The following is a 13,482-nucleotide window of genomic DNA, read 5'->3' as shown; positions in this document are numbered from 1 at the left end:
ATCTGAAAGAAAACCAAATTCCTATCTAGATTTGAGAACTTTGATAAACTTGGAAATTGGCACATTTGACATTCACTTGTTGCTCTAATATGTTAAGCCTGCTGGTCTCAGACAGTGTTGCAGATACTGTGTTCTGTGGAAGCCACAGTCACAAAAGTGACTACACAAAGAAAGGAGGTTTTCCTTTTTTGCTGAAAAAGAGAAGTAAATTACCTTGAATTATAATAAAACTTGATCTTCCATTTCCCTGCCTCATTTAAGTGAGGAACACAAAGCATTGAGACATTCTGAATGTCATTTATGCATCTTACTTCAAACCTGCGGTTTGCTGATAGAAGACTTTTGATAAAGTTAATGCCCTAAATTCTCTCCCACTACTTCACATGGTGCAAAGTGGCTTGTCCCTAACTCAGCATAGGAGAGAAACTAAGGCAATATTTGCAAACTTGAATGTCATGATAATGAGCAGCTCCTCCTCACTTCTCTATGGGAGGAAAGCTCCATCTGATATTACTCTTTTTTCCTTTACCAGGACATGATCCTTTTATCAATTCAGCTTTGTTAAATGTTCTTCGCCAGGAGATTGACCGATTTAATCATTTATTGTCTGTAATAACCATATCATTGCATTCACTTCAACAAGTTATGAAAGGAGAGATTATCTTCACCACAGGGTTAGAAGAACTTTATAACTCAGTTTTGAAGTCCAAGGTGCCTGAGTTCTGGCAGGTAAGATTAAAGCCTCTTTGTTTACATGTGCAGGTATAGATAGATCAATAGATGGATCTTAAGCACTGAGGGACTCTTCCAAACAGGCTTTTAGTAGAGGATGATTAAATTCAGGAAGCTCCCTAGAATGAGGGAGGGAATTTTTAGTCTAAAATTGTGGCCCTTTTTTTAAACCAAAAAATTGTGTGAAATTTTTTCACTTTTTTTCTTTTTCCTTTCTACCACTGAATGCAATATAATGACTCATGGCTAAGAAGTCTTTTTATTTTATTTTTGCGTGTTTGCTGTTTGTAAGCGGGGGAGTGTTGGTTTTGTCTTTGTTTTGTGGTTGGTTGGCTGTTTTTTGGAAAAGTCACAAAGTGACCAAAGAATGAACCTCTCTATCTCTGCCACTGTAACTTTGCAACAATTGTAGAAAGTTTAAAAAGTGACATTTACTAGAGTTACAGTTTCATTTTCCCTTTTGTCACTTCATAAGTTTTCCAAAGTTGAGGCAGCTTTGAAAAGGCAGAATGGAAAAAGGATATGGAAAAAGAAAAGTCCAATTAAAAATCTTGATGTCATTCATTTTATTGCACTGACTAGCATAAAGGGAAAAGGGAATGGGGAATTGAAATTTCAAAAATATTTTGCAAAAAAGTTTGAAAAGAAATAAATTGTTCCACTTTTAAATCCTGGGAAATGAAAAAAATTCCAATTTTTTTGCAAAGTTGATCTGGTTTTTGAACCTTCAGTGACATAACTGATCTTTTCACATATGTGTGTTGAGCACAAAGAAAGCATGGTGATATAATCACAGTACAAATGCTTAGACAGATTGATCTAATGTGACACTTTGGTTTTTGAGGAAACCCCTATTACAAGTGTGTTTTGGAAAAGCTGTGCATTTCTGTTTTTGTTTTCTTTTTGAGCAAGTGTTTTCTGAATTTTAGTATTTTGTCAGATTTTGACTCTTATTTAATTTGACACTTTGGAAAGTCCATAGAGTGAAATCCGTTACAGGAGATTAAAGGGCATTTCATAGTGAGCACTATCAAAAGTCTGAGAGTTGTTTCTGAGTGTTCTTTCAAAGGCTTTTAATCTACAATTTGTCCCTTTCTACCTCTCATGCGCTGATTCCCTTCTGCAGACTCACCGATAACAGTTCCAGTTTATAAACTGGCTGTATTTGATATTGTAGTGGTATTTAATGAGATTCTGCTTTTCTGTCATTTGCATCAGCTACATTCCTATATATCAAATAAGTCTTTGGGATCATGGATTGATGACCTTATTCTACGAGTGAATTTCTTTGCAACCTGGGCAAACCAGGTCATCACCTATATACAGTTAAGGTAAAGTGAAACATGAAAAAAATAAATAGTAGAGGTAAAAGAGAAAACCGTAATCAAATTAAAATTCTAGCTGGAACTCTAAACCAAATACTTTGGGTGACATGGACCCCCCACCGGCTCTCCTCCTGAGTACCCCCTAGGATAGCAGGCATGACTGGGGATATGAGGAGTGTGTCAGGGTTGGGCCACAGCATGTAGTGCTGTGAAGATTCTGGGTAGTGCTGCTGCCATAGGGCAGCTCAGAGAGGCTAACATAATTTAGGTAGGTCCCCCCCCACTCTCTAGAGCTGCCTTGATTCACAAAGGCACAAAGGGTGGTTATGCTGTATTATGAATTATTATTTCTGTTATCATAGTGCCTAGGAGCTAAAGTCATGGGCCAGGACCCCATTGTGATAGGTGCTGTACAAACACAACAAAAAGACAGTCCATACCCCAAAGAGCATACAGTCTAAGACAAGAGATAACAGATGGATACAGATAAACTGAAGGGGGGAGTACAAGAAAAATATGAGATAATATCGGTCAGCATGATAGGCTGTAGTCTCAGCACAGCTGTTGTCAATTTTTTTGTAGACCTCATGGCAAAGGAGAGTTTTAAGTAGGGTTTAGAAGGATAGAGAATTAGTTTTGCAAATGTTTATGGGAGCTTTTCCCAGGAGTGGGGGGCAGTATGAGAGAAAGCACAAAGGTGCTTGTTTGAAAATTTAACAAGTGGGCAATGGAGGTTGACATTATGGACCTATCACAGGCAGGAATTGACCTTTCAATACTGAATGAGATGATAGGTAGGGTGGGGATAGGCTGTGAAGGACCTTGAAAGTGAAGACAAGTAGCTTATGTTTCATACAACAGAGACGAAGGAGCCAGTAGAGTAGTGGTGGGCAAACTGCAGCCCGTGGGCTGCATGCGGCCCATCAGGGTAATCCGCTGGCAGGCCGCAAGACAGTTTGTTTACATTGACTGTCCGCAGCTGCAAATGGTCGCGGCTCGTGTTCCCAGCCAATGGGAGCTGCAGGAAACGGCAGCCAGCATGTCCCTGCAGCCTGCATCACTTCCTGCAGTGCCCATTGGCCGGGAACGGCAAACCGCAGCCACTGGGAGCTGCGGGCAGCCAGTCAATGTAAACAAACTGTCTCTCGGCCTGCCAGCAGATTACCCTGACGGGCCACCTGCGTGCCGCAGGTTGCCCACCACTGCTGTAGAGAGATACAAAGAAAGGGGTGACATGCTAAGTGATGGGCTAAGAAAACTATCTTTGCGGCAACATTCTGAATGGATATGAGCGGGACAAGTTTGTATTTGTCAAGGACAGAGAAAAGTATATTGCAGGTAATTGAGACATGAGATAATGAGAACCTTGATGAGAGTTTTATCTATGTGGATTGATAGAAAAGGCCATATCATAAGGAAGAGGACCAAGGACACACTCTGAGGAACTCCCCCAGAAAGCTGATGGGGAGATGAGGAAGCTTGTCTGAAGAACATGCTGAAAGCATAATTAGAGAGGAAGGAGGAGAACCAGAAGAGTACAGAGTCACAGAAGTACAAGATTTTAAGAAGAGCATGGTTGCCTGTGGCGAAGGTGGCTGACAGGCTAAGGAGGTTGAGATTAGAGTATTGGATCTGAGCTTTGCTGAGAAGAGGTCATTAGAAATTTTGGTGAGAGCAGTTTCAGTTGAGTAGAAAGGGGCAGAAACCAGACTGGAATACTTCTAGAATGGATTGGAGGAGAGTAACTGCAGACAGCAATTGTAAGCATTGTGTTCAATGAACTTACAGATGAAAGAGAGAGAGGTTGGTAGTTGAAGAACCAAATGGGATTAAAGGTGAAGGTTTTTTAAAGATGGGAGAGACGAAAGCATTTTGAGGGGAAAGACCTAGGGAAGACTGAAAAGTAAAGGAGAATAGGCACCGCATAGAATCTCATGCAACTTGAGGAAGTGTATTAAAACAAGGAGAGACTCAAATTGTCAAGATGAGTAAAATAGTCCCTATTCAAGCACAAATCAGACATCAGGAATGGTAACATACAAAAGCCAGTAGGAAAATGCTTCAATCTTTCTGGACATTCTATAACAGATTTAAAAGTAGCTGTACTTGAACAAAAAAAACTTCAGAAACAGATTTCAAAGAGAAACAGCAGAACTAAAATTCATTTGCAAATTAAACACCATTAATTTGGGCTTGAATAGGGACTGGGAGGGGCTGGCTCATTACAAAAGCAGGTTTGCCTCTCCTGGAATTGACACCTCCTCATCTATTATTGGGAGTGGACTACACCCACCCTGATCAAATTGGCCCTGTCATCACTGGTTCTCCATTTGTGAAGTAACTCCCTTCTCTTCATGTGTTAGTATATAATGCCTGCATCTGTAATTTTCACTCCATGCATCTGAAGAAGTAGTTTTTTACCCATGAAAGCTTATGCCCAAATAAATCTGTTAGTCTTTAAGGTGCCACCGGACTCCTTGTTATTTTTATAGTGTGATTTATAATTAGGTTAAAAATCTAGGATAATGTAGAAAATATCTAAACAGAATCTATGTGTGTGGAAGTTTAAAAGTCTTCATACTAAACAACACAGAATGTTTTGAGCATTGTTTACATGTAAAGATTTTTAAACTTTAGATATATCTTATTCTTTTTAAAAAAAAATTCTTATATGATCCATTTTGCTTGAAGAGTGACCCTTACAGACAATTCTCTTTAACATCACAGCCAGTCAATACTTGGTTTGACCATGATTTTCTTTTAATTTTATTGAATGTTCACTGATGTTGAAAGGTGCTGGATTGCCAGCTCCAGAGAGTGAAGTCCTCTGTTTAGCTAGAGAACAGGTTCAGTATAGGCAGCAAAAATGCAAGCTTCTGACCCCCAGCTTTGTCTGCAAAAGGTCAGTCTCCCTTTCTATGCAATACATTGTCCCCCTGCTCAGACAAGTAGCAAGTGGTGGTAAGGATTTTGTGATCTCTAGACACTTGTCCAGTACTGGACTGAGAGCACCATCTCATTTCATGTAAATAATAAATAGTCATTGCATTGTCACGTTAGACATGGGTAGTTAAATCCTCCTTGACTTTGTCACATGAGCAGCTATTTACCAATGAAATTATTCACATAAATAAGGAGAGCAAATTTTGGCTTGTACCTTATATAATATTTAAGATGAAAGGCTCTGGCGTCACTTTGAGGTAACTAGCTTTCTCTCCCATATGTGAATTGAATAGTGTTGTTTGAATAAAATACATTGTATCAGTCACAAGAGCTCACCAAAGCGCCAAATTTAATTCACAGTTGTCTGCTCTTAAATAGCATTGATTTAATAATATGATTTGCTGTGATCTTACTAGTTGCATTCAGACATTAATTTGCTAATTTTTATGTGTTTTAGCTAAAGACGTTTAGAAAATTTACTAGGGAATTCATATGCCTTTAAGAATAATGATGAAGAAAGATTGTTTTCAAACAAGTGAGCTAGGGTTTGAGGGTTTTTTTGAGGGGGACTGAACGTTAAAAAAACCTGCTTAAGCATTTATTACACTCTTTTAAAAAACAGGTATAACAGCTTAATGATGCTTCAGAAACAAGCCAAAACATCTGGGATCTCATTTTCATCACCGACTGGCGATAGGCCCAACATATCCACCAACAGCATTCAGGGAAATCCCAGTCGCTTCTGGCTTTCAGGGTTTTTTTTCCCACAAGGTACACTAGTAAATAGGCAGTCATCAATAATGAATAGTGATTTGTAATTTTTTCTTCTCAAATCTTCTGCTCTCTCAGTCTTGGAACTGGGGGATGGGGGAGTTTCATGTCTTAGAGGCAGGCAACTGGTTCTTCCTTTTCAGGGCAATCGGTCTTCTGTTTTTGCAGAAAATCATACCAAAACTTGGGCTGTTTCCCAATCTATATTCAGTTAATACTTAGTTTTGATTTAATTTATATCTTCATTTTTGGCTGACCACTTAGTTTCAATGCTGCTCGCCTCATTAATAATTAAATCAGAAGACATTATTATTTTGGAAAAGATTGGCCAGTTGATGCTTCCTTAAATCTGCCTGGATTACACTAAAAGAAAAGGAGTACTTGTGGCACCTTAGAGACTAACCAATTTATTTGAGCATGAGCTTTCGTGAGCTACAGCTCACTTCATCGGATGCATACCGTGGAAACTGCAGAAGACATTATATACACAGTGTATATAATGTCTGTGTATATAATCTGTGTGTATAATCTCTGTGTATATAATGTCTTCTGCAGTGTCCACGGTATGCATCCGATGAAGTGAGCTGTAGCTCACGAAAGCTCATGCTCAAATAAATTGGTTAGTCTCTAAGGTGCCACAAGTACTCCTTTTCTTTTTGCGAATACAGACTAACACGGCTGTTACTCTGAAACCTGGATTACACTGTTACTTTTCAGCAAAGATTATTTTGAAGGCAGTCAAAGGCTGCGTGCATAATATAGATCATAAAAATAAGGCTGCAGATTATATAGCAGTATTGGCTATCCATGTGGAGCCTCTTTCTGTGTGTACTTTATATTTTTATGCTTCCAAAATGGTATTGCACAGCTTAGCCATATAACCTTTGTCATTTTTCATTTACTGATTAAATGATGACCGCTCATGGTGGCATCCGAAACTGAATTAACTGCCAACAAAAGCCAGGGCTATTTGGTTATTACACTGTAGTATTATGGCACCAGCACTTTTTTCACTGCATATTGCACCTGCGGCCCCTCACACAAGTTGAAGTTTAAAATGACTGGAAAAAACATTGACTGTGGGAGGAAGGTTTAAGGGGTTGGAATAAATGCCCCTATTGGTTTTAAGAAATTGTTAATACATTATTTCCAAAGGCCTCATTATGAAAATGAACTGAACTTGGAACTGCTCAGTGTTGATACCTGCGATTTTTAGATGGAGTGTCTAGCATTATGTGACGTGTGTGTGTTGGGACTCTCGGGAAAAAAAATGTGTGGGTCTTATGAGGATATCACAGTGAATAAACCTCTTCAGTTAAAACATCACGATTTAGTTCTACTCAGCAAATTCATTGTGTAAAAACTTAGGGCTAGATCCAAAAAGGGGGCCTTAGCATCAGCATTACAATGCCTAATGTTTAGGTGTCCTCTGCCACCTAGCGGCAGCTGCATAAGGCAGCCAGTCATAAGACTATGAATCTGTCACAGAGCCTGTGACTTTATGAGAGCTCCACGACTTCAGTTCAGCCCTGGGCGGTGTGGCTCCAGCTTCAGCACTGCATGAACAGGACTTAAACAGTTTTGTGTATGCCCACTGGCAGAAATTTAGATGCCAAGAGGACTTTACATGCCTATAGAGTTAGGCAGCAGGTGAACTGGGGTTTTGAGGCGCTAAATATTGATCTTAAAGTGGCAGTTAGGTGCATCTGGTGCATTGTGGCTTTGTCACTAAGTAAAAAGAGCCGATTCCAGATGTGCGCAGCTAAGAAGCTATGGGTTAGCTCCACAAAGGCCTTTAGGTGCCTAACTGCCACGTTAGGCCCTGACAGCCAACATTCAGGCACCACTGAGATGCTCAGAACCAACCCCCGCCCCGTCTGTGCGCGCGCACACACACACACACACACAAAGTTTCTGCCAGCAGAGTTCCCAAGGCACCTAAAATTTGTGCTGATGGGCACAATCTGCCAAGTTGTTCATGCCCAAGCCCTGGTGGGAGTCTCAAACTAGGCATTCCCCGGGCCCCAGCAAACAGCTAGGAACAAGAATTTTCCTGTCTGGATGGTTTGTGCATGTCTGTATCCATCTTACTAGAGCACTCACCCACAATGAAATCTCCAATCTGCCTGAATCAGTGTAGCATTGAGAAAGGCACCTAAGCCAGGTCAGCCCTAAATCCAGGTATGGGTTCATGGCTGTGAAGCCCAAGCTGACACTAGGCCCTGCCAAAGTCCCAGTCCTCTCCTCAGTATTTCTTAGTGGCTACCTTCCCTGTTTTGTATAGAGAGCCTGGATGGCCACCTTGGAGATGATGATTCAACACAGTGGCAGGGTCCTTAAAGGTTAGGTATTGTGATGCCTAAATCCCTTTCTGCATTTAACCCAGATTACATTTTTGTTAGTTTTTTACTCTTGCAGAGAGCACAGGTCTAGTACTGAGCTGGATGCTGTTCTGGATCATGTATTAACAACAAATTTTAATTGTTTAAAAAAAAAAAACAAAAAACAAAAAACAAAAACCTTGACTTTCAAATTCAGGGCGGGGAGTGAAGGGAGAGAGAGACTCTACTTGTCACTACTGCATATTTACATTACAGAGTAGCTTTAACTTGAAAGTCACTGAGAGATGGCACTCATGGAATGATATGCCAGTTTTCAGAGCATTTTGAGTTTGGGATGGCATAGCAAACGTGGGCCTCAGAATAAACTCGGCTCTGTTCTTAAATACACTTAGTGTTTTGATACTAGGTTGGTTTGTATTTTATTCCTGCAGGGTTTCTTACTGCTGTGCTGCAGAACTACGCTCGTCAAAATGGAATCTCAGTGGATTCTCTAACTTTTGCCCATAGACTGCTTCCTACGATCCACGATGAAGACTGCAACCTCAGAGACGTCAAAAGAAAACAAAATATAATACAAACTGCTTTTAAGGTAAGGGCCGTAACGGCAGCTAGAAGCCAAACTAAATGCGGTAGGGACCAAGGTCAGTTCTAAAACAGGGGTTTTTTAGACATCCTTGCCTGCGGGCTATTGCTCATTCTCCACCCCCTCCTCCCATATTTAAGTTGTCCTTGCTTTGTTTTAAGTTGTTCCTAAACCACTAACATTATACTCATATTCATAAAACTTGAGTCAAACACCATGATGCTTTGAATATGTAGCGAACTAGAAAATACCACCCTGCCCTCTGTCCCATTTTGGTGGTTACAATTCATCAGCAGAAAATCAGAAGTAAAACTTTTTCATTTCTGTTTATTTCCAACTCATCCTTAGAAGATTGACTATTGCTAGTACCTATACAGAGAGGGCTTTCAGAGGCAGAGTACAAGACTGAAGGGCTCTTAACCTCAGTATATACAGAACATGCCCACGGCTGCTCTGCTAGTAGGTCCCAGCTGGACCCTCACATTGAGGCCAGGCCAGCAATTAGGAGTGCATTTCTGACAGCAGACACCAACAAAATTTTGAGAATGGAAACGCAGCCATGAGAGACAGAAGGCAAGGAAATTAAGGGATAGCACCTCTTTACTGTCTTGGATAGAGGGGGCATAGATATCAGTATTTGGGGTTGTAAGTGGGTAAGGAGCAGTGAGTACTAGAGCAATATACTTTGCAATTTATTAAGAACAAGTCCTCTCCAAGGGTTATGGTCTTATTTACTAAACCCTAAATTGGCAGCTCTAACAAGGTATTACCTTGAGGTAGGTAATCGCAGTTAATCTGATTAATCACAATTAATCGCAGTTTAAATTGCACTGTTAAACAATAGAATATCAACTGAAATTTATTAAATATTTTTGGGTTTTTTCTACATTTTCAAATATTGATTTCAATTACAACACAGTATACAAAGTAGACAATGCTCACTTTATATTGTTATTTTTATTACAAATATTTGCACTGTAAAAATGGCAAACAAAAGAAATGGTATTTTTCAATTCCCCTCTACAAGTATTGTAGTGCAATCTCTTTATCATGAAAGTGCAATTTACAAATGTAGATTTTTTTTTTGTTACAGAAATGCACTCAAAAACAAAAGAATGTAGAGCCTCCTACAAGTCCACCAGTCCTACTTCTCGTTCAGCAAATCGCTAAGGCAAACAAGTTTGTTTACATTTATGGGAGATAATGCTGCCCACTCTTAATTACGACACCTGAAAGTGAGAACAGTCGTTCGCATGACACTTTTGTATCCGACATTGCAAGGTGTTTACGTGCCAATGTGCTAAACATTCATATGCCCTTTCATGCTTCGGCCACCATTCCAGAGGACATATTTCCATGCTCGTTTAAAAAAAAAAAATGGATTATATTAAATATGTAACTAATCTCCTGGGGGGAGAATTGTACGTCTCCTGCTCTGTTTTACTCGCATTCTGCCATATATTTCATGTTATAGCAGTCTTGGATGATGACCCAGCACATGTTCATTTAATAACATTTTCATTGAAGATTTGACAAAACACAAAGAAGGTACCAATGTGAGATTTCTAAAGATAGCTACAGCACTCGACCCAAGGTGTAAGAATCTGAAGTGCCTTCAAAATATGAGAGGGACGAGGTGTGGAGCATGCTTTCAGAAGCCTTAAAAGAGCAAAAAGAAAAGGAGTACGTGTGGCACCTTAGAGACTAACCAATTTATTTGAGCATGAGCTTTCGTGAGCTACAGCTCACTTCATCAGACGTTTACCGTGGAAACTGCAGCAGACTTTATATACACACAGAGAATATGAAACAATACCTCCTCCCACCCCACTGTCCTGCTGGTAATAGCTTATCTAAAGTGATCAACAGGTGGGCCACCTGTTGATCACTTTAGATAAGCTATTACCAGCAGGACAGTGGGGTGGGAGGAGGTATTGTTTCATATTCTCTGTGTGTATATAAAGTCTGCTGCAGTTTCCACGGTATGCATCCGATGAAGTGAGCTGTAGCTCACGAAAGCTCATGCTCAAATAAATTGGTTAGTCTCTAAGGTGCCACAAGTACTCCTTTTCTTTTTGCGAATACAGACTAACACGGCTGTTCCTCTGAAACCTTAAAAGAGCAACACTCCGATTCAGAAAACTACAGAACCCAAACCACCAAAAAAGAAAATCAACCTTTTGCTGGTGGCATCTGACTCAGATGATGAAAATGAGCATGAGTCGGTCTGCACTGCTTTGGATGGTTATCGAGCATAACCCCTTATCAGCATGGACTCATGTCCTCTTGAATGGTGGTTGAAGCATGAAGGGTTGTATGAATCTTTAGTGCATCTGGTACATAAATATCTTGTGACACTGGCTACAACAATGCCATGCGAAGGCCTGTTCTCACTTTCAGGTGATATTGTGAACGGGCAACATTATCTCATGCAAACTTGTTTGTCTGAGCAATTGGCGCAACAAGTAGGACTGAGTGGACTTGTCAGCTCTAAAGTTTTACATTGTTTTGTTTGTGAATGGAGGGTTTTTTTTAATATAGTTTAACTTTTATGATAAAGAGATTGATCTACTGTCCTTGTATTAGGTGAATTGAAAAATACTATTTTTTTGTTTTTTAAAGTGCAAATATTTGTACAGTGCTCACTTTGTATTTATTTTTAATTACACTTTGCTACATTTTCAAATATATTGATTTCACTTACAACACAGAATACACACATCCAAAACTATTTAAATAAATGATTTATTAACAGTGCAATTAATTTTTTTAATCACTTGACAGCCCTACCTCATAGTAATACCCTGGGGGCCCCCATTGTGATAGCACCGTGAAAACAAAGAGACAGTCCCTTCCCTGAAGACCTTACAGTCCCCATTAAAACAAGAATAAGCAGCTACCAAAACTACTAGTATGTTGTTATATAGAGTTGTTATGACTTGGAACTATCAAGCTGTGTACAAACACCCTGCTCCCCTCTGCTTTCACATAAATTAAAAAAATAACCATGGACTTCTTTCCTGCTTGAACTTGTTTTCCTTCTTCACGCTGGACTATACCCACCGTGCCTGGATTTGGCATTCCAACTTCCTTTAATGGTGGGTATATTTTATGTTTAGAGTATGCCATCTTCAGGCTGCCAACCACCATGCAGCTGGAAAATTTTCACTCACTCTAGGTGTACAGGGGCCAGATGTACAAAAAGGGAGGTAAATTCCTTAGCAATAGTGTCTGTTACTTTATCCTTTACAAAAAGTTACTGTGATATGGAGTCTGACCTTTAAAATGAGAGTACTGAAGACTAATTTGTCCCTTTTAGCATGTGATGTCTCATTAAATGATAGGTGCCTGAACATTACCAATAAATGTAAAAATACTTCATGACTGATGTTCTTTAATAAGTCTTTACCAGCAGCATCCTTAAGGATGCCGAAAAGCAAAGTCTTGTTCTCTACCTCACGATATATAATCCAAGTATTTCTCTCTCTCTCTCTAATCATAGGGATCTTCCCCACCTGAAAATGGTGTTCTAGTTTTTGGTTTATATATAGATGGTGCACGATGGAGCCCTACAACACATGTGCTGGAAGAACCCTTTCTTCATGACAGATTTTATCCACTCCCTGAAATAGTGTTTTTACCACAGCAGGTGAGAGCTAACTTCAGATGTAGGTTTTGCCATCTGTTAGCATAAAAGTCAGATTTGTTTGTAGATGGCATAGCCATCACTTTGGGCTGCCCATGGAAATACCAATGGCCTCTATCTGTAGTTCTTACTTGGGCAAGATGCACTGTGCTGAGTGGAAATTTGGTATGAATAAGAATTGGAGCTGATCCCTGAGTCAGCTAAGGAAAAGGCAAGATTTAGTTTCTAATGTAGTGAAAATAGGACTAGATCCCCTAACCAAAAATTGTTGGGGTACATTTTCATTTGGTTTAACTATGTACCTGGTATTAAACAATCCTGTTGTGTCTGGATTATAATTTTTAGATTATCCAAGCAAGGCACACATGTCCAGATGAGGAACAAAGAGAACTAATGCATTATGAATGTCCACTTTATCGGACTCCTCAAAGAGCTGGAATATTGTTATCTACAGGTCTGTCCACTAACTTCGTAACAACAGTTAGTCTACCAACCATGAGAACTTCCAGTCACTGGGTTACAAGAGGGGTTGCAATGCTGTGCCAACTGGATGACTGATAAATTGGAAGAAGAGAAATAAAACACCACCATTTATTGTTCATGAAACCACATCTTATCTGCTGTACAACTAAGACTGGGGAGTGTAGTGGTTTCAAAAGCATTAGGACTAATAGCAGTCAGACAGCTAGTTGCTGTACAAATACTATCAGAATAACGTAGTACCTTCCACACTCCTTGGGTTAAATAAATCTTCTTATTTAAAAATCTGTAGTTTGATGTACAACATATACTTTCCTCCTGCTTTGGTTTTATCCATTCACTTACCTCCCTGGTATCTGATTATTCATATGAAGTAGTGTGTTTAAATTCTGTAACTACGCACCATCTCTCTATAGGCTAGACAGAAAAGTAAAGCATTCTAAGTAGCACTGTGATTTAAGTTTAAAGAACACAGTTGTTAACCGCTCCAATGAGAAGACCTTTTAGATAGTATTAAAAGTGTATTCCTCACTTCCATCCATGGTAATTTAAGTATTTTACCAAAGTGTGGCAGCTAGCGTGGAGTTATCAGAGCCCACTTCAAAATGACAGGGATAATCTTCGTGTTATAACTGATTAGAAACTACTACTTCAGTTGCT

General features: G+C 39.6%; 1 protein-coding gene across 1 annotated transcript in view; it reads left to right on the top strand.

Moving 5' to 3' along the window:
• Positions 1-13,074, top strand: part of DNAH14 (dynein axonemal heavy chain 14) — a 485,531-nt gene extending 472,457 nt beyond the window's left edge. Inside the window, exons 82-87 of the mRNA XM_048843312.2 lie at positions 533-729; positions 1,951-2,063; positions 5,623-5,771; positions 8,545-8,702; positions 12,199-12,345; positions 12,688-13,074. Coding sequence (XP_048699269.2) covers positions 533-729; positions 1,951-2,063; positions 5,623-5,771; positions 8,545-8,702; positions 12,199-12,345; positions 12,688-12,900 — 977 coding nt within the window. The 3' untranslated portion in view covers positions 12,901-13,074. The remainder of the gene's footprint in view (positions 1-532; positions 730-1,950; positions 2,064-5,622; positions 5,772-8,544; positions 8,703-12,198; positions 12,346-12,687) is intronic.
• The last annotated feature ends 408 nt before the right edge of the window (positions 13,075-13,482 follow it).

The sequence above is a fragment of the Caretta caretta genome, chromosome 3, assembly GCF_965140235.1.
Source record: "Caretta caretta isolate rCarCar2 chromosome 3, rCarCar1.hap1, whole genome shotgun sequence".
NCBI lineage: Eukaryota > Metazoa > Chordata > Testudines > Cheloniidae > Caretta > Caretta caretta.
The sequence above is the reverse complement of the archived record's forward strand: the minus strand, read 5'-3'. Positions and strand labels throughout refer to the sequence as shown.